The following is a 20,978-nucleotide window of genomic DNA, read 5'->3' on the forward strand; positions in this document are numbered from 1 at the left end:
CGGATTGATGGTTTGGATCAGTGTCTGACCCATGTTGGCCCAGAAGGCATCATGTCACATCCTAAGCAAAGTCTTCTTGAAGTCTATGAACAGGTGTAAGATGTCCTGTTGATGTTGGTTGTATTTCTTGTGTAGTAATTGAGATTTGAATATCTGTTCATTTTTACTTCTCCCATTTCTGAATCCAGCCTGCTCTTTTGGCGATTACTTCTGTCTGTGATTTCAGTCTGTTTAAGATGAATTTCAACATCACTTAGCTTGAATGGCTGATAACACTCATGGTTCTATAATTCTGGCACTGCTGTAATTTGCCTTTCTTGGGAGACTGATGATAAATGATTTTGTCTCAGGTGTGGCCATTCCCTGGTCTGCCAGATCTTGTTAAGGATATCTATCATTGTCTGTCCTCAATGTTTTATCAGCTCAGCTGGGTTGTTTATTTCTACAGCTTCCCCATTCTTCAGTGTGGAGAGTAAACAGCTTCAATTCCCTGGTTTAAATTACCTTGCATGTGTCCAATTGAAATTTCAACTATCATTCCTTGGCCTACTTCCCAGTTCTGTTATCATCTAAGATAACCTCCTTCACTATCTTATTGAATAGTGGAGCAGGCCTGAGAGAACATATAGACCACATTTAAAAAATATATATATTAGAGATATTTATATTTTATGAACATCTTGGCATAAGTTTTATTCATATTTACCATACAGTGCTCCACCCTTTCATCCATCTTTACACTGTCATTTTGAGTTTGAAAGTAGCCTTGATTTTAACTGGAGGGAACAGGGCAGATTTAAATCAGAATACTCAATTGGGATGGAGGTACAGAGGCCTGAAGACCCACACACTTTAGAAACAGCTTTCCCTCCAAATCTTGGTCTTCTAAGAAGAGAGTTCCCAATATGTGCTTTATAAATTGTATTTGGAAGCTAAAAGTTACACCTATTTGACTCCCTGAAAGTTTAAATTGTAAAAGTTCACATTGAACTGTAAAGTGCTGTTCATCGTGCACCTTTAAATTGAAAGCAGCACCTACCCAATGTCCCAACAAATGCATCCTGCCAGTTCTGATCTCTTCTATGTCACACATCATATAATAATCTTAATTAATATAAGATAATCACATCTTCCAGTACAGTGCAGTTTTGTCTCCTAACCCAAGCAAGGTACAGCATCCATCATCAGGATTCCCACTATCTGGGCTAGGCTATCTCCTTGCAGGTATCAAGGAGCAGGAGGTACAGAAGTCCCACAATACAAAGAACCCCTACTTTCCTTCAGATATCTTGATCCAAATTACACAACCCTAATCACTACCTAAGTATAGCAACACAATGAACTCTGCATTATAATTGTCTTGAGTGCTAATGTATTCTATCTTGTAAAACTTGTGTATAATTTGTTTTTCTTGTGAATATTATGTATCTGATGATGTACCCATGACGCTGTTTTTCATTGCACGAGGCCTGTACTTGCACATGACAATAGACCCGACTTTGATTGTTAGAGACAGGCAGTCCTGAGAAAATTCATGAGGCTAATTTCAGATAAGAGGATGGCCTATCAAGTGACACTAATAGGCATCCGTTAGTCTCGAGAGACTGTGGATTTGTGCCTTGGAAAGTTTCCAAGGCGCAGGCCTGGGCAGAGTTGTATGGGAGACCAGCAGTTGCAATGCTGCTAGTCTCCCCTCTCCACATCACTGATGTTGTCCAAAGGCTGATACAGCTTGGCACCGGTGTTGTCGCAGAGCAATGTGTGGTTAAGTGCCTTGCTCAAGGACACAACACACTGCCTTAGCTGAGGCTCGAACTAGTGACCTTCAAATCACTAGACCAACGCCAACACTGCTGGTTAGAAAACTAAGTGATCTTATTGAAACATACAAAATACTAAGGTAGATTGACAAGAGAAGATGCCAAGATGTTTTCATTAGTGATCAAGGGGGCACAATTACATGATAAATAGCTTATCATTTGAAGGGAGAGGGGAGGTTATATAGAACTTTCGTCCTTAAGAGGGTAGTGAGTCTTTGGAATTCTCAACCCTAGAGAGTTCCAGAGGCCAGACCATTAACAGTATTTAAAGTGCAAATAGATAATTGTTTTGAAAGATCGGAGGAATATGGGGATCTGGGTTTGAAAAGTTGATGCTGGGTCAGATAAGCCATAAACACATTGAATGAGGAACATGGCAGGGTGGAGGGTGGCACCTTCTTGTTAATGCAAATATCTAATCAGCCAATCATGTAGCAGCAACTCAATACATAAAAGCATGCAGAAATGGTTAAGTGGTTCAGTAGTTGTTCAGACCAAACATCAAATGGGGAAGAAATATGATGTAAGTGATTTTGATCATGGAATGATTGCTGGTGCCATTCAGCGTGGATTAAGTATCTCAGAAACTGCTGATCTCCAAATTTCTAGAATTTACAGAGAATGGTGCAAAAAATAAAAAAAACATTTAGTGAGCAGCATTTCTGTGGGCAAATACACTTTGTTAATATCAGAAGAGAATAGCAAGACTGTTTGAAGCTGACAGGAAGAAGGCAGTAACTCAAATAACCACGTGTTACAACAGTGGCATGAAGAAGAGCATCTCTGAATGCACAGTACATAGAACCTTGAAGTGGATGGCCTACAGCAACAAAAGACCATGAACATACATTCAGTGACCACTCAATTAGATACAGGAGGTAGCTGACTCAGAAGAACATTTTGTGCAGAGCTTCTGCAGACTCCTTTATGAGGCTGGTTACTTACCTGGTATTACCAAAGTAATAAGTGTTACAGATTTTGTGTTATGAGAAAGGATTGTAAGAGGTAATTAAGTGTTAACTTTTTAGGTTAACTTCTCCCAGTGGTAGCTCAGCACAATATTGTGGGCCTAAGGGTCTGTTCTAAATAAACAGGGTGCTGCAAATGACAGAGAAAGGATACATTTGGGAGACTGATTCATGTTAAGCTAGGGTTGTCAAATAAAAGGGAGTGTTAGGATTGTAACAGGTAACGAAAGGTGCTGAAGTAGTCACACTGAATGATTGATCTCCAGTCATGTTAAGTAAAAATAAGACCAAAAATATTTCATATAGAAAATATTTATTCAGGTCAGCTAATTTATAAGCATATGTAGCCAATGGATCTAACCTCCAGAAAGGTAAAACATACAATTCATCTTTCAAACTGCTGTGTCACTGTATTGCAATGCTAGGGACTAAAAAAAACTGCATCAGCACTTCTACAACTTAACCCTCTCCAAGCTATAGTAAACAACAATTGTCACCTTTTTGAAATAATGGCTAAAATCCAAAGTTCTCTCTCAACTGGAACATTCATTACATGAAATCAGTACTGAACTATCTTCTTTCTACTAATCAGAAGATTTTCATATGCAGAAGATGTTTAGGAGATTCTTGTTTTGCTTGGGCAACCACAAAGAGATGGTCAGTTTTTGACCATGCACTGCACTCGGAGGTCACTATTTTTAATGTCGTCATATCAAAACGAGGACCATTTCCCAGAAAGACATTCAGGCACGTACACAAAGCAATATAAAAAATTATCACCACTTCTCAAAGTAAAAAAACTGATGGAGAGAAACTTAACTGAGTCCACCAATTTCAACCTGCTGATCTTTACATTTCAGAATCCATAGCCACACACATGAAAGCCCAAAACAATTATAAGTCCAAAATGGGAGGTTTTGATCATTAATTGACACACAAAGTCTTGCCAAGATCCACTTCACGGTATTAGGAGATTATCAATATTGATGATTTTCCACATTTTAATTGCTTACAAACAAACCCACTTAAAAATCTTTGTGTCAGACTGCAATTATTTTTTGTTGCTGTAGCAAGATCTTGATAAATGTCTAATCTTTCTAGCTGTAATAGCTCTGGATTTGGAGAATGAATTATTGTAATGCAAGACTATAAAACAAAGTGATAAAGTGTGGAGGAAAAGGCATTGCTTGTTCCAAAAGTTGACACCCTATTTAGCTAGCTATTTCTCCACACAGTCAGAGGGAAGTAGTAAACAGTGACTGGTACAGGAACAATGGCCTGCATAGCGTAATTTGACTGCAGTAGCATTATATATATTAAGGGAAGATTGTCAAAATAAGAAGCATTCTTTGATTTGCAATCCACTACAAGGTTCCTCTAAAGTACTCAAAATAGCACCTTCAGAAGCCTGCAAGGGCACATGCTCATTTAACTGGTCACTATCAGCTTAACAGATGGGATGTCTCAGTTTGGAAGAAGAACCAAGGTTGATAGCTTGGACAATATTACACAGAGGTAAAACATTTTAAAACCTTATCCTGCCCGTACATTAAACTGGAAGGGGTAAGGGAGATGGGTAATTGCAAAACAGATAAATTTCGTTTCATTAAAAACAACAGCAAACTCATTGTGCTCCCAATAAGTTGGGCCTCTAGATTTCCATTGTGACAATAATGGAACATTTCAGAAACAATTCATGGTTAATAAACAGGTAGATTCTTATTTTCTTAACTGCACATTGGATAAGTGCTCTTTTATATGCAGTATATACAAATATTTAGTCTTCCACACATTTGCCATCAACTTGAAGGTTTCAGTTCAGTCTCTGGAATTCAATTAGTTTAACACTTTTAACATTAGAGGTGGGGTTTGAAAAACTCTTAAAGAATGGTCAAGCTCAAGTTAAATCTTACGATGTTTTATAAATGCCCAGCAATGCTTAAAGTTAGTTGAAAGAATGCTTCAAGTCAACATATTAAAGAAATTGCAAGACTATGTACACATAATTAGCTACAAGGTTGTTGAACCCCCTACCCCCACTACCAGAGGTATTGAATTACGCCAAGAATGTTTTGCTTGTTTCTGCACACCATCTAATCTCTGTTAATGCCATTGACTGTCACATTTAAGGAAAAAGTGTGCAAAAACAAATGAAGATCCTTTGTAGGTTATAAACAAGCTCTTCTTTTGAATTTGCTGAAGGCTTTTAAAAATAGACTTAAAGATCAAATGCAAAGATAAGGTACTGATCAACATACATGGACAAGACTTTTGTTTGATTATGTGGATCACTGTGCATCATGAGAACTAGTGCTTTTGCTGTGACACTGTACTCAAATATCTTACAAATTCAAACTCCTATATCACTGACACCCACAGTAATTGATGGGAGATTGGATATCAACACAAATTGTGGAGATGTCAAGACATAAAAAACTGCATTCAAAAGTTATCAACTTTATAGTCAGTAACAGGAATTTGCAGTTTGAGTGTTTCAATTCAACTTTTTCAATATGTAGCGCTGTCTAAAGTATGAGAAGAATAATTAGGCCATTTCTAGGAGTGACTTGAATGGTCAGGATAGTGTAGTCCAGAGAAAACTAGACCGAAGGAAACACGTATCTGAAGCATTGGTTAAATATCAGTATTTCAAATCCAGCCTAGAACTGAAATGAAATGGTGCAGCATGAGTGAAATAAAGTAGGGCTGAGTACAAGATGTTCAATACAATGGTGTTCAGTAATTCTTGCTTAGTCTCTAAAAATCTGAGGGCTCAACCCAAGTTGTTGCTAAAAGGCCAAATATATTTAGTGAAGTATGTCCGATGAAAACAGAAAAAAGTAGTATATGATGCTTGACAGTGTAAAAGCAGTTTCAAAGGTGCAAAAATTTATTTGACAACTAATGTGCCTTGGAATATTTTACTCTGATGCTGAGCGGGTAAAATATTACCATCTCCTAGCTTGAAGAGGCAAAGTCAAGGATATCTGTCACTTGTCGCAATACAAGAGTTAATTTCATTTGAAGTCTTCCCCCTCCTTTCATTCCCTCTTCTCCTGTCCATGGTAGTTTAAAATAATATCACATTGCTCCTTTCTCTCGGTATTGCCATGTGGTTTCTACTCTCGATGTCCAAGGCAGCATCAGTGGCCTACCTACTGCTGAAAGAATTCAATTGCCCTGGTGAACATGGAAAGCCTTTCTGTTTTTGAGATCACGTGTTTGATCATTTGTCATACTGGATGTACTACTGCTCCTGCTATGACACATTGTACAGGCCATCTTCACCCTTCCTGAAAGGATCAATCAGTGCTATCAACACCAACAGACGACTGCTGCTAATACAAGATATTACCTAGCACTCATTTCAGTTCTAGTTCATCCCATTCCAGTGCCTCATATCCCTGAAATTTGGGGATCATTTTTGGTTCATTTAAGGAAATCTTTCAGTTTAGGCTGATTACAGATGGACCTTTTAACCGTTACTCGTGTAACTTTCTTTCTCTTTGTTTTTAATGGCAGTGGACGTATTTCCATCATTTTAGTCTGAAGGAAGTAATGTCAAGGATGAACTTAAAACAAATGGCAATATTTAAAACAATATTTTTCTTATAGTTGTGAAGTCACATCTGTGATGGACAACGTTGTGGACACTGATGTACAATTCATGGTGGAACACAAACACTGTAAATGTAACCATGAACTTTGATTTTTAAAATATGTTATGCTGTAAGCAGACAAATCTTAAGATTGTACAGTATCACTAAAACATTTTTTGATAATAAATGTATTTTGAATCTTGAATCTCTGTCCATTCTTAATTCTCCGATAGTAACAAAATTCTCCAGCAATTTCTTATACCTGCTTTATGCCTCTGAACTTCCCCCAACTCTATTCCTTGGTCCTTATTCTCATCTACAAGCTTTTCCAGTGATGTGACCTATCCCTGTCTGGCTCTACAGACTACTTGTGTGACGTACAGTTTTCAATAAAATCTGACTTCTATATAACCGTAATTCTAATACACCATTGCCTCTGATTGTACATGTTCTCCCAGCTACTGTTTTGATTAAAGCAAAGAGTGAGTGGCCTCAAAGTCTCATCCAACTGAGCCAAGTTTGACCCAATAACCTTTACAATGCAAGACCTTTAACATTTATGGTATCTTCTTCTTAAGCTAATGTCCACAGTTATTTTTCCCAATTTTAGAAAAACATAGAAAACCCTTTATAACAATATAGGCCCTTTGGCCCACAATGCCGTGTCAAACATGTATGTATCAAACAATTACCTAGGGTTACCCATAGCCCCCTATTTTTCTAAGCTCCATGTACCTATCCAGGAGTCTCTTAAAAGACCTAACCATATCTACTTCCACCACTGTTTCTGGCAGCCGATTCCATGCACTCAGCACTCTGTAAAAAAACTTACTCCTGATATCTCCTCTGTACCTACTTCCAAGCACCATAAAACCGTGCCCTCTTGTGTTAGCCATTTCAGCCCTGGGAAAAAGCCTCTAACTATCCACACAATCAATGCCTCTTATCATCTTATACACCTCTCATCCTCCGCCGCTCCAAGCAGCACATGCTCCACAATCCAGGCAACATCCTTGTAAATGTCTTCTGCACCCTTTCTATAGTTTCCATATCCTTCCTGCCTCTCAGGTGACCAGAACTGAGTGCAGTACTCCAAGTGGGGTCTGACCAGGGTCCTATATAACTATAACATTACCTCTCGGCTTTTAAACTCAATCCCATGGTTGATGTAGGCCAACGTATGCCTTTTTAACCACAGAGTCAACTTGCACAGCAGCTTTGAGTGTCCTATGGACTCAGACCCAAGATCCCTCTGATCCTCCACACTGCCAAAGAGTCTTACAATTAATACTATATTCTGCCATCATATTTGACCTACCAAAATGAACCACCTCACATTTCTCTGGGTTGAACTTCATCTGCCACTTCTCTGCCCAGTTTTGTATCCTATCGACATCCCACTGTAAACTCTGACAGCCCTCCACACTATCCACAACACCCCCAACATTTCTGTCATCAGCAAATTTACTAACCCATCCCTCCACTTCCTCATCCAGGTCATTTGTAAAAATCACGAAGAGAAAGGGTCCCAGAACAGATCCCTGGAGCACACCACTGGTCACTGACCTCCATGCAGAACATGACCCATCTACAACCACTCTTTGCCTTATGTGGGCAAGCCAATTTTGGATCCACAAAGCAAGGTCCCCTTGGATCCCATGCCTCCTAATCTAATCTAATATTCCTAATCGTATTATGCCTCTACAAATGTTCATAAATCCTGCCTCTCAGGATCTTTTCCATCAATTTACCAACCACTGAAATAAGACTCACCGATCTATAATTTCCTGGGCGATCTCTACTCCCTTTCTTGAATAAAGGAACAACATCTGCAAACCTCCAATCCTCTGGAACCTCTCTCATTCCTCTTGAAGATGCAAAGATTATTGCCAGAGGCTCAACAATCTCCTCCTTCGCCTCCCACAGTAGCCTGCGGTACATCTAATTCACTCCCAGGGAGTTAACCAACATGATTTCTTTCAAAAAAAAAGAAGTTTCGTCTAGCGAAGCAGCCATTGTCAGAGCTTGAAAAGGAGAGGATTTGTGGGCTTTATCAGTTTTTTTAAACAGCCAACCAATTGGGAGCGGACCAGCTGAAGACAGCCAGTCAGTTAGCGCACTATAAAAGAAGTTTCCTTTAGTGAAGTGGCCATTGTTGGAGTGGACTGAGTCAGAGTGATACGGCTTTGGCTCAACAGGCTTCAGTGTGAACAGGCAGAGGCAAGGGTAGGTTCCGGTAAGTTGTTGTTTTCTTTTCTCATTCGATATCTTTTTTAACTAGTAAGTTCAGAGAGAATGCCAGGCAGGATGTTGGAATGCTCCTCTTGCAGGATATGGGAAGTCAGGGTGACTTCCGGTGTCCTTGACAACAACACCTGCAGGAAGTGCATCCAGCTGCAGCTCCTAACAAACCGCGTTAGGGAATTGGAGCAGGAGCTGGATGACCTCCAGATCATTTGGGAGAATGAGGAATTTATAGATAGTAGTTTCAGGGAGGTAGCTACGCCAAGGAGCAAGGCACAGGTAATTGGGTAACCGTCAGGCAGAGCAGGCCCGTGGCATTTCCCCTCAACAACAAGTACACCGATTTGGATACTGTTGGGGGGGGGGGGGGGGTTTGATTTACCCGGGACAAACTGCAGCAGCCACATCTCTGGCACTGAGTCGGGTTCTGCAGTGCAGAAGGGCGGGGGGAAGAAAAGAGCGGTAGTGATAGGGGACTCGATAGTTAGAGGTACAGACAGGAGGTTCTGTGGTCATGACAGAGACTCCTGGATGGTTTGTTGCCTCCCGGGTGCTAGGGTCAGGGATGTCTCTGATTGCGTGCACAGCAATTCTGAAGTGGGAGGATGAGCAGCCAGATGTCATGGTACACATTGGTACCAATAATGAAGGAAGAAAAAGTGAGGAGGTCCTGAAGAATGAGTGTAGAGAGCTTGGTAGGAAGTTAAAAAGCAGGATCTCGAGGGTAGTAATCTCAGGATTGTTACCTGTGCCATGTGCCAGTGAAGGTAAGTGTAAGAGACTAGTGTTGAAATTGCAGGGACTCTGGCAGATATACTTAAAATGCTGGTATCCACGGGTGAGGTGCCGGAGGATTGGAGGATAGCTCATGTCATTCCATTGTTTAAAAAAGGCTCTTAAAGTAATCCAGGAAATTATAGGCCGGTAACTTTGGCATCAGTAGTAGGTAAATTATTGGAAGGAGTACTAAGAGATAGGATCTACAAGTATTTGGATAGACAGGGACTTTTTTGGGAAAGTCAACATGGCTTTGTCCGTGGTAGGTCATGTTTAACCAATCTATTAGAGATTTTCGAGGAAGTTACCAGGAAGGTGGATGAAGGGAAGGCAGTGGATGTTCTATACATGGACTTCACTAAGGCCTTTGACAAGGTCCCGCATGGGAGGATAGTTAGGAAGATTCAGTCGCTAGGTATACATGGTGAGGTAGTAAATTGGATTAGACTTTGGCTCAATGCAAGAAGCCAGAGAGTGGTAGTGGAGGATTGCTACTCTGAGTGGAGGCCTGTGACTAGAGGTGTGCCGCAGGGATCAGTGCTGGGTCCATTGTTATTTGTCATCATTCTTAATGATCTGGATGATAGTGTGGTAAATTGGATCAGCAAATTTACTGATGATACAAAAATTGGAGGTGTAGTGGACAGTGAGGAAGGTTTTCAAAGCTTGCAGAGGGAATTGGACCAGCTAGAAAAAATGGGCTGAAAAATGGCAGACGGAGTTTAATACAGACAAGTGTGAGGTATTGCACTTTGGAAGGACAAACCAAGGTAGAACATACAAGGTAATGGTAGGACACTGAGGAGTGCAGTCAAACAGAGGGATCTGGGAATACAGATACATAATTCCATAAAAGTGATGTCACAGGTAAAGAGAGCTTTTGGTACATTGGCCTTTATAAATCAAAGTACTGAGTATAAGAGAAAAAAACAACAACTAAATATGTCAGGGATGGGGTAAGAAGGGGCATTAACGAAAGTTAGAGAAGTCGATGTTCATGCCATCAGGTTGGAGGCTACCCAGCCGATATATAAGGTGTTGTTCCTCCAATCTGAGTTTGGATTCATTTTTACAGTAGAGGAGGCCATGGATAGACATATCAGAATGGGAATGGGACGTGGAATTAAAATGTATGGCCACTGGGAGATACTGCTTTCTCTGGCGGACCGAGCATAGGTGTTCAGCGAAATAGTCCCAGTCTGCGTCGGGTCTCACCAATATATAAAAGGCCACACAGGGAGCACCGGATGCAGTATACCACACCAGCTGACTCACAGGTGAAGTGTTGCCTCACCTGGAAGGACTGTCTGGGGCCCTGAATGGTGGTGAGGGAGGAAGTGTAAGGGCAGATGTAGCACTTGCTCTGCTTACAAGGGTAAGTGCCAGGAGGGAGATTGGTGGGAAGGGATGGGGGGGACAAGTGGACAAGGGAGTTGCGTAGGGAGCAACGCCTGTGGAAAGCAGAAAGGGGAGGGGGAGGGAAAGATGTGCTTAGTAGTGGGATCCCGTGGGATCTCGGCCCGAAATGTCGACAGTGCTTCTCCTTATAGATGCTGCCTGGCCTGCTGTGTTCCACCAGCATTTTGTGTGTGTTGTTGTTTGAATTTCCAGCATCTGCAGATTTCCTTGTGTTTGCCCTCCATGACTTCCTCCTTTTCTGCAGCAGTGACACTATCTCTGACCATCAGTACCACGCCCTTACCTCTTTTGCCTCCCTCCCTGTCCTTTCTGAAACATCTAAAACCTGGCACTTGAAGTAATCAATCCTGCCCCTGAGCCATCCTAGTATCTGTATTGGCCACAACATCATAGTTCCAAGTACTGATCCATGCTCTGAGCTCATCTGCTTTGTTCATGATGCTTCTTGCATTAAAATAGACACATCTCAAACCATCAGTCTGAGCTCATCCCTTCTCTATCACCTGCCTATCTTCCCTCTCGCACTGTCTTCAAGCTTTCTCTATTTGTTAGCCACCAGCTCCTTCTCCCATCTCTTCAGTTCGGTTCCCACCCCTCCCCTCCCCCAGCAATTCTAGTTTAAATTCTCCCCAACAGCCTTAGCAAACTTCCCTGCCAGGATATTGGACCCCTTGGATTCAAGTGCAACCTGTCCTTTTTGTACAGGTCACACCTGCCTCAAAAGAGGTCCCAATAATCCAGAAATCTGAATATCTGCCCCCTGCTCCAATCCCTCAGCCACGCATTTATCTTCCACCTCACTCTATTCCTATACTCACTGTCGCATGACACAGGCAGTAACCCTGAGATTACTACCTTTGCGGTTCTGCTTCTCAACTTCCTTCCTAACTCCCTGTAGTCTGTTTTCGGGACCTCCTCCCTTTTCCTACCTATATCATTGGTACCAATATGTACCACGACCTTTGGCTGTTCACCTTCCCACTTCAGGATATCGTGGACGTGATCAGAAACATCCTGGACCCTGGCAACTGGGATGCAAACAACCATCCATGTTTCTTTCCTGCATACACAGAATCGCCTGCCTGACTCCTTAATTATAGAGTCCCCAAGTACTGCTGCCTTCTTCCTTTCCCTATCCTTCTGAGCCACGGAATATTTCACAAAACAGAATTTCTAAATCCAGCAAAAGATACAGGTTCAATGAACTTGGTTCTTCCTCCCAATCCATCGAAGCCCGTTCGCACCTAAGGAAACAAAAAGATTAATGCAAGTTAGCAGCCTGCAGTCTGCACAAGGGTGAGGCTATTGATGCATACTGCAATTAAGGAATAAACTGAACAGCAGCGACCCAACATGGTGATTTTCAGCTGAAAGTCAGAATAACACACACAAAATGCTGGAGGAACTCAGTAGGTCAGGTAGCATCCATAGAGAGGAATAAACAGTTGATGATTCAGGCCAAAACCCTTCTTTCTACAGGACTAGAAAGGAAGGGGGAGGGTGCCAGAATAAAAAGATGGGGGGAGGGGCAGGAGTACAAACTAGAAGGTTATAGGTGAGGCTAGGTGAGTGGGAAAGGTAAAGGGCTGGTGAAGAAGGAATCTGATAGAGGAGGAGAGTGGACCATGAGAGAAAGGGAAAGAGAAGGGGCACCAGGGGAAAGGCAAATGAGGAGAGGTAAGAGGTTGGAATGGGGAACAGAAGAGAGAAGGGGAGAGGAAAAGAAAAATGAAAGTATGTTGCAACCTGATCTGCTCTGTTGCTCCACAAATTCAGGTGGATTGGCGCATCACCACATGACTGACCAGTGTGTATTTCTCGCCTTGTCATCACCAGATAAAGTCAGCACTCAATACAAGTGAATTTTTTTAAACACGGCAAGCCTTAATTATTTTATTTTTATTTTAGTTAGCAATACAAGTCCTTCTGGGCCCCTGGTTCAACCCTAACTTAATCACAATACAATTTACAATGACAAATTAACTTACTAACTAATATGTTTTGACTGTGGGAGGAAACCAGAGCAGCTGAAATAAAATCTATGGGGAGGATATATAGAGACTCCTTACAGAAGATGCCAGGAATGAACTCCAAACTCCAACAACCAGAGTTGTAATACAGTCACACGAACCACTACATTACCGTTACACCCAATTACTGCTAAACAACCACTTTTTGTTTACTGTGACTCATTCCATAACATATGGTATGCTGCAAGGTTGTTACAAAGGCTTTGTTATCCCTTCTTTTCAATGTCCCTTCTCGTATTTGGTGATGGGACTGAGTGTCAGCATCTATGATACTAAAGAATGTTGATGAACTGAGACCTAGGGGTCCAAGTAGACAGCTTTCTGAAAGTGGTAACATAGGTGGACATGGTGATGAAGAAAGCATATGGCATACTTTCCTTCATACATTGAATGATGAGTTGATATTAATGCTGCAACTTTACAAGGCCACACTATAGAAAGGAGGTTATTGCATGGGATGAAGTGCAGAGCAGATTCAACAGGATATTGTCTGGACTTTAGTTATGGAATGAAATTTGGCCTTGTTCTTGTTGGAGTAAAGAAGACAGATAGAAAGAGACAAGAGTGTGAGTGGTATATACAGGCACTTAATTTGATGATATTCACACTTTGATAATAAAAAAAAGTGGCCATTTGTGCCATCAAGCTTATGCAGCTCTTATACACCAAAACAAATACTTGGAATACTACAGCAGAGTGGAGTCAGACCCAAAGTGGAGTACTCTGTAAAAGCCATAGCTCAGTTATAAACACAAGAGACTCTGCAGATGTTCGGGGGTCAGACAGGTGATTCTGTGGACACAGGTAAGAAACTCGGATGGTAGTTTGCCTCCCAGGTGCCAGGGCCCGGGATGTTTCAGATCGCGTCCAAGATATCCTGCAGTGCGACGGACAACAGCCAGAGGTTGTGGTTCATATTGGTATCAATGACATAGGTAGGAAAAGGGAAGAGGTCCTGAAAAAAGACTACAGGAAGTTAGCAAGGAAGTTGAGAGGCAGGACCACAAAGGTAGTAATTTTGGGATTACTGCCTGTGCCACATGACAGTGAGAATAGGAATAGGATGAGGTGGAGGATAAATGCGTGGCTGAGGGATTGGAGCAGGGGGCAGGGATTCAGATTTCTGGATCATTGTGACCTCTTTTGGGGCAGGTGTGACCTGTACAAAAAGGACGGGTTTCATTTGAATCCCAGGGAGACCAATATCCTGGTGGGGAGATTCGCTAAGGCTACTGGGGAGAGATTAAACTATAATTGTGGGGGGTGGGAACCAAACTGAAGAGACTGGAGAAGAGGAGGTTGGCTCACAAATAGAGAAAGCTTGTAGGCAGTGAGAGAGGGAGGATAGGCAGGTGAGAGAGAAGAGACACGCTCAGACTGACGGTTTGAGATGTGTCTATTTTAATGCAGGGAGTATTGTGAACAAAGTGGATGAGCTTAGAGCGTGGATTAGTACTTGGAGCTGTGATGTGGTGGCCATTACAGACACTTGGATGGCTCAGGGATAGGAATGGTTATATCAAGTGCCAGGTTTTAGATGTTTCAGAAAGAATAGGGAGGGAGGCAAAAGAGGTGGGGGGGGGGGGGGTGGGGTGTGGCACTATTGATCAGAGATAGTGTCACGGCTGCAGGAAAGGTGGACGCCATGGAGGGATTGTCTACGGAGTCTCTGTGGGTGGAGGTTAGGAACAGGAAAGGGTCAATAACTTTACTGGGTGTTTTTTATAGGCCACCCAACAGTAACAGGGATATTGAGGAGCAGATAGGGAAACAGATCCTGGAAAGGTGTAATAATAACAGAGTTGTTATGATGGGAGATTGTAATTTCCCAAATATCAATTGGCATCTCCCTAGAGTGAGGGGTTCAGATGAGGTGGAGTTTGTTAGGTGTGTTCAGGAAGGTTTCTTGACACAATACGAAGATAAGCCTACAAGAGGAGAGGCTTTACTTCATTTGGTATTGGGAACTTAACCTGGTCAGGTGTCAGATCTCTTAATGGGAGAGCATTTTGGAGATAGTGATAATAATTCTATCTCCTTTACCATAGCATTGGAGAGAGATAGGAACAGACAAAGTTAAAAAAGTGCTTAATTGGAGTAAGAGGAATTATGAGGCTATCAGGCAGGAAATTGGAAGCTTAAATTGGGAACAGATGTTCTCAGGGAAAATTACAGAAGAAATGTGGCAAATGTTCAGGGGAGTTCTGCATAGGTACTTTCCAATGAGACAGGGAAGTTATGGTAGGGTACAGGAACCGTGATGTACAAAGGTTGTAATAAATCTAGTCAAGAAGAAAAGATTACAAAAGGTTCAGAGAGCTAGGTAATGATAGAGATCTAGAAGATTATAAGGCTAATAGGAAGGAGCTTAAGAAGGAAATTAGGAAAGCCAGAAGGGGCCATGAGAGGGCCTTGGCGGGCAGGATTAAGGAAAACCCCAAGGCATTCTACAAGTATGTGAAAAGCAAGAGGATAAGACGTGAAAGGACCTATCAAATGTGACAGTGGGAAAGAGTGTATGGAACCAGAGGAAACAGCAGAGGTAATGAATACTTTACTTCAATATTCACTATGGAAAAGGACCTTGGTGATTGTAGTGATGACTTGCAGCAGACAGTAAAGCTTGAGCATGAAGATATTAAGAAAGAGGTTGTGGTGGAGCTTTTGGAAAGCATCAAGTTGGATAAATCACTGGGACCACATGACATGTACCCCAGGCTACTGTGGAAGGTGAGGGAGTAGATTGTTGAGCCTCTGGCAATGATCTTTGCATCATCAATGGGGACGGGAGAGGTTCCGGAGGATTGGAAGGTTGTGGATGTTGTTCCTTTATTCAAGAAAGGGAGTAGAGATAGCCTGGGAAATTATAGACCAGTGAGTCTTACCTCAGTGGTTGGTAAGTTCATGGAGAAGATCCTGAAAGGCAGGATTTATGAACATTTGGAGAGGTATAATATGATTAGGAATAGTCAGCATGGCTTTGTCAAGGGCAGGTCATGCCTTACAAGCCTGACTGGATTTTTTTGAGGATGTGACTAAACACATTGATGAAGGAAGAGCAGTAGATGTAGTGTATAGGAATTTCAGCAAGGCATTTGATAAGGTACCCCATGCAAGACTTATTGAGAAAGTTAGGAGGCATGGGATCCAAGGGGACATTGTTTTGTGGATCCAGAACCGGCTTGCCCACAGACGGCAAAGAGTGGTTGTATACAGGCCATATTCTGGATGGAGGTCGGTGATCAGTGGAGTGCCTCATGGATCTGTTCTGGGACCCTTAATCTTTATTATTTTTATAAATGACCTGGATGAGGAAGTGGAGGGAGGGGTTAGTAAGTTTGCTGATGACACAAAGGTTGGAGGTGTTATGGACAGTGTGGAGGGATGTCAGAGGTTACAGCGGAACATTAATAGGTTTTAAAACTGGGCTGAGAAGTGGCAGATGGACTTCAACCTAGATAAGTGTAAAGTGGATCATTTGGTAGGTCAAATATCATGGCAGATATAGTATTAATGGTAAGACTCTTGGCAGCGTGAAGGATCAGAGGGATCTTGGGGTTTGAGCCCATAGGACGCTCAAAGCAGCTGCGCATGTCAAAACCATAGAACATTACAGCACAGAAACAGGCCTTTTGGCCCTTCTTGGCTGTGCCAAACCATTTTTCTGCCTAGTCCCACTGAACTGCACCTGGCTCATATCCCTCCATACACCTCTCATCCATGTACCTCTCCAAGTTTTTCTTAAATATTAAAAGTGAGCCCGCATTTACCACTTCATCTGGCAGCTCATTCCACACTCCCACTACTCTCTGTGTGAAGAATGTTCCCTTTAAATTTTTCCCCCTTTACCCTTAACCCCTGTCCTCTGGTTTTTTCTCCCCTAGCCTCAGTGGAAAAAGCCTGCTCGCATTCACTCTATCTATACCCATCATAACCTTATATACTTCTATCAAGTCTTCCCTCATTCTTCTACGCTCCAGGGAATAAAGTCCTAACCTATTCAACCTTTCTCTGTAACTCAGTCTCTCAAGTCCCGGCAACATCCTTGTAAACCTTCTCTGCACTCTTTCTACCTTATTAATATCCTTCCTGTAATTCGGTCACCAAAACTGCACACAATACTCCAAATTTGGCCTCACCAATGCCTTATACAACCTCACCAAAGATTCCAACTCTTATACTCAATACATTGATTTATAAAGGCCAATGTACCAAAAGCTCACTTTACTACACTATCTACCTGTGATGCCACTTTTAGGGAATTTTGTATCTGTATTCCCAGATCCCTCTGTTCTACTGCATTCATCAGTGTCCTACCATTTGCCTTGTATGTTCTACCTTGGTCTTTCCTTCCAAAATGCAATACCTCACACTTATCTATATTAAACTCCATCTGCCATTTTTCAGCCCATTTTTCCAGCTGGTCCAGATCCCTCTGCAAGCTTTGAAAACCTTCCTCACTGTCCACTACACCTCCAAGCTTTGTATCATCAGCAAATTTGCTGATCCAATTTACCACATTATCATCCAGATCATTGATAAAGATGATAAATAACAATGGACCCAGCACTGATCCCTGTGGCACACCACTAGTCACAGACCTCCACACAGAGAAGCAATCCTCCACTACCACTCTCTGACTTCTCCCATTGAGCCAATATCTAATCCAATTTACTACCTCACCATGTATACCTAGCAACTGAATCTTCCTAACTAACCTCCCATGCGGGACCTTGTCGAAGGCCTTACTGAAGTTCATGTAGACAACATCCACTTTCCTTGTAACCTCCTCGAAAAATTCTAATAAGTCCCTGTCTATCTAGTACTCCTTCTAAAAATTTACCTACTACCGACGTCAAACTTACTGGCCTATAATTTCCCAGATTACTTTTAGAGCCTTTTTTAAACAACGGGACAACATCAGCTATCCTCCAATCCTCCATTGGCTCTTTTGTTAAGAAGGCATACGGTGAATTGGCCTTCATCAATCGTGGAATTGAATTTAGGAGTTGAGAGGTAATGTTGCAGCTAGGACCCTGGTCAGACCCCACTTAAAATACTCTGCTCTGTTCTGGTCGCCTCACTAGAGGAAGGATATGGAAGCCATAGAAAGAGTGCAGAGGAGATTTACAAGGATGTTGCCTGGATTAGGGAGCATGCCTTCTGAGAGTAGGTTGAATGAACTCAAGACTTTTCTCCTTGGAGCGACGAAGGATGAGAGGTAACCTGATAGAGGTGTATTAGATGATGAGGGGAATTGATTGAGTGGATAGTCAGAGGCATTTTCCCAGGGCTGCAGTGGTTGCCACAAGAGGACACAGGTTTAAGGTGCTGGGGAGTAAGTACAGAGGGTTAGGGATAAGTTTTTATAAGATAAGAGTGGTGAGAGCATGGAATGGGCAACGGTGGTGGAGGCGGATCCAATAGGGTCTTTTAAGAAACTCCTGGATAGGTACATGGAGCTTAGAAAAATAGAGGGCTATAGGTAAGCCCAATAATTTCTAAGGTAGTGACATGTTTGGCACAACTTTGTAGGCCAAAGGGCCTGTACTGTGCTGTAGGTTTTCTATGTTTCTATGTTACTAAATCCAGAGCAACACAAACATAATATTGAGAAACTCAGCAGGTCAGGCAACAACTATGGAAATGAATAAATAGTCAACTTTCTAGACTGAGACCTTTCATCATGACTGGAAAAGAAGGGGGAAGATGACAGAATAAGCAAGTGGGGAGAGGGGAATGGGTACAGCTGGAAGGTGATAGGCAAAACCAGGTGATAAAGTGATAGGTGGGAAAGTTAAAAGGCTATAAAAGGAAACAGATAGTGGAGGAGAAGGGAGGGGATCAGAGGAAATTGGAGAAATGGAAGGAGGAGGGGCACCAGAGGGATGTGATAGGCAGGTAAAGAGAATAGAAGGGGTAAAAGAGAGTCAGAATGATGAATGGAAAACAGAGAATGGGTAGGGGTTGGAATTTCTAGAAGTTAGAGAATTCAATGTTCATGCCATCTTATTGGAGGGTACCCAGAGATATGAAATATTGCTCCTCCAACCTAAGAGTGGCTTCATCATGGCAGTAGATGCCATAGACTGGCATGTTTGAATGGGAATGGGAATTGGAATTAAAATAGATGACCACCAGGAAATCCTTTCTGTTGTGGATGACAGAAAGTGCCTAAAAAGCAGTTGCCCAATCTATGTCCTGTTTCACCGTTATAGAGGAGGCCACACCTGAAGCACAGATATAGATTTTTAACCAAGCCAGAAATCTGTGCATTCAAATTCAATGCTAGAAACTTGAGCACCAAATTCTAGGCTGACACTTCAGCAAATTACTGATCTACAAAACTACTGAACTACCAGAAGCACAATTTTTATTAAAGATAGATCAAACCAACACACAGTTTCCTTTCTCAGATGGATGCAAGAAATCCATTGTACCAATTTGTAAAGGAGTCATGGAAGTATGACAGTATCCTGGACATAATTTATCCATCAAGAATACAGTAGATTATCCAATCGATAACCCATTACTGCGTTGTCTAGTGTACAACTCTGACTAAAGTTCTTTCATTGTTGTGAAGTAGTTTGACATCTCATAAGGTTGTAGAAAGTGTCAAATGAAGGTTATAATTTTTTTCCCCTTTACATCATTGTATTGTTTTGGAAATTATGCCTCCTACTGAGGCACACTCACTGATCCCTGGTTTCTGTGTGGATCCATGCAGCTTCCACATGATTTCTTTTGGAATAACAAGGAATTTCGGAGGAATGTTGGGAGAATATTGTCATCCTCATCTCGGTTTGTCATCTTAAGGATAAAAAAAAAATACAGATTACAATTCATATACTTAATACTCACGTTAATATGAATTGAAAGTATAAATTTCCTCTTAAAATCCCTGTACTGACTGTAACCTATACACACCTGCCAATTCTTGGGATCTGTAAAGTTAGCTTTGTGAATCTGAACTAGATCTGCCTGACTAGAAGCAGGTTAGAATTTTATTCCAGATACACAGAGCAGCAGAACAGCCCAATAAATTCAAAAAAGCTTCTTTTGTACTAATATTTTAAATACTGTTTATCATGACATTCATTAGGAATTATTGTTTATGAACCTACAAAACTGTGGGGACATACAGGTAACAAGACTATCAGACTATGCAAGAGAGAACTTCTTGTAACATTAATTTTAATTAATAACCATAAATGGACAAATCATCATATAACAATGGAAGTATATCAAATAATGGATCTTTGTAAGTGTAAATACATTCTGTTTGAAAGCTCCAATGACAAGTACACATCACAGGTATTTTTATTAGATAGAACTACAATTTCAGCACTGAATTTTCAAGTTGGCAACAAAGCTCCAAGAGGGTGACTCAAGAGGCAGAGGCAAGCAGGATTGTCATCTATTTCTCTCCCACACACATTAATTCAGATCAAAAACTAATGGCAAGAGAAGAAAAATTGAGGGTGGTGTTTCAACTGTTACAGGCGTAATCAGGGAGTGAGCAGCACCAGAAAGATCATGGTTTGGAATCGATTTTACACTTAATCAAAGTATGTGATCAAGTAAAAAATCAATTCCAAAACAGTTTCTAAAATTATAATCAAGAACCAGTGAGGAACTTCACAGTTCCATTACTAGAGGAAGTAGCCAAAGCAGGTACTATAACAATGTTTAAAATGCACTTGGGCAAATACATGGATTGGAAAGGCAGTGGCATATGGGCCAAATGCAAGCAAATGGGACCAGATTCAGTGGGAATCTTGAATGGCATGGTCCTGATGGGCCAAAGGGCCATTTCTGTGCAACACACACAGTGGTCACTTTATTAGGTATACTTGGACATCCGTTTGTTATTGCAATATCTAAATCAGCCAAACATATGGCAGCAACTCAATGCATAAAAATATGCAGACATGGTCAAGAGGTTCAGTTGTTGCCCAAACCAAACATCAGAATGGGAAAAAAAATGTGATTCAATTGACTTTGATCATAAAATAATTGTTGGTGACTTGAGTATCTCACAAACTCCTGGGAGTTCACAGTGTTCTGTAGAGTTCACAGAGAAAGGTGCAAAAAGACCAAAAAGTTCTGTGGGCTAAAGCA

The 20,978-nt window shown here is 41.6% G+C and overlaps 1 protein-coding gene across 3 annotated transcripts in view; it reads right to left on the reverse strand.

Moving 5' to 3' along the window:
- Positions 1 to 3,084: 3,084 nt before the first annotated feature.
- The window catches only part of traip (TRAF-interacting protein), a 79,235-nt gene continuing 61,341 nt past the window's right edge, over positions 3,085 to 20,978 (reverse strand). For all 3 annotated transcript variants that reach the window (XM_059944591.1, XM_059944592.1, XM_059944593.1), the window contains 3 exons: positions 19,554 to 19,667; positions 12,021 to 12,071; positions 3,085 to 6,334 (listed from right to left, as the gene is read on the reverse strand). In XM_059944591.1, the coding sequence (XP_059800574.1) occupies positions 6,218 to 6,334; positions 12,021 to 12,071; positions 19,554 to 19,667 (282 nt within the window). In that variant the 3' untranslated portion in view covers positions 3,085 to 6,217. The remainder of the gene's footprint in view (positions 6,335 to 12,020; positions 12,072 to 19,553; positions 19,668 to 20,978) is intronic.

The sequence above is a fragment of the Hypanus sabinus genome, chromosome 19, assembly GCF_030144855.1.
Source record: "Hypanus sabinus isolate sHypSab1 chromosome 19, sHypSab1.hap1, whole genome shotgun sequence".
NCBI lineage: Eukaryota > Metazoa > Chordata > Chondrichthyes > Myliobatiformes > Dasyatidae > Hypanus > Hypanus sabinus.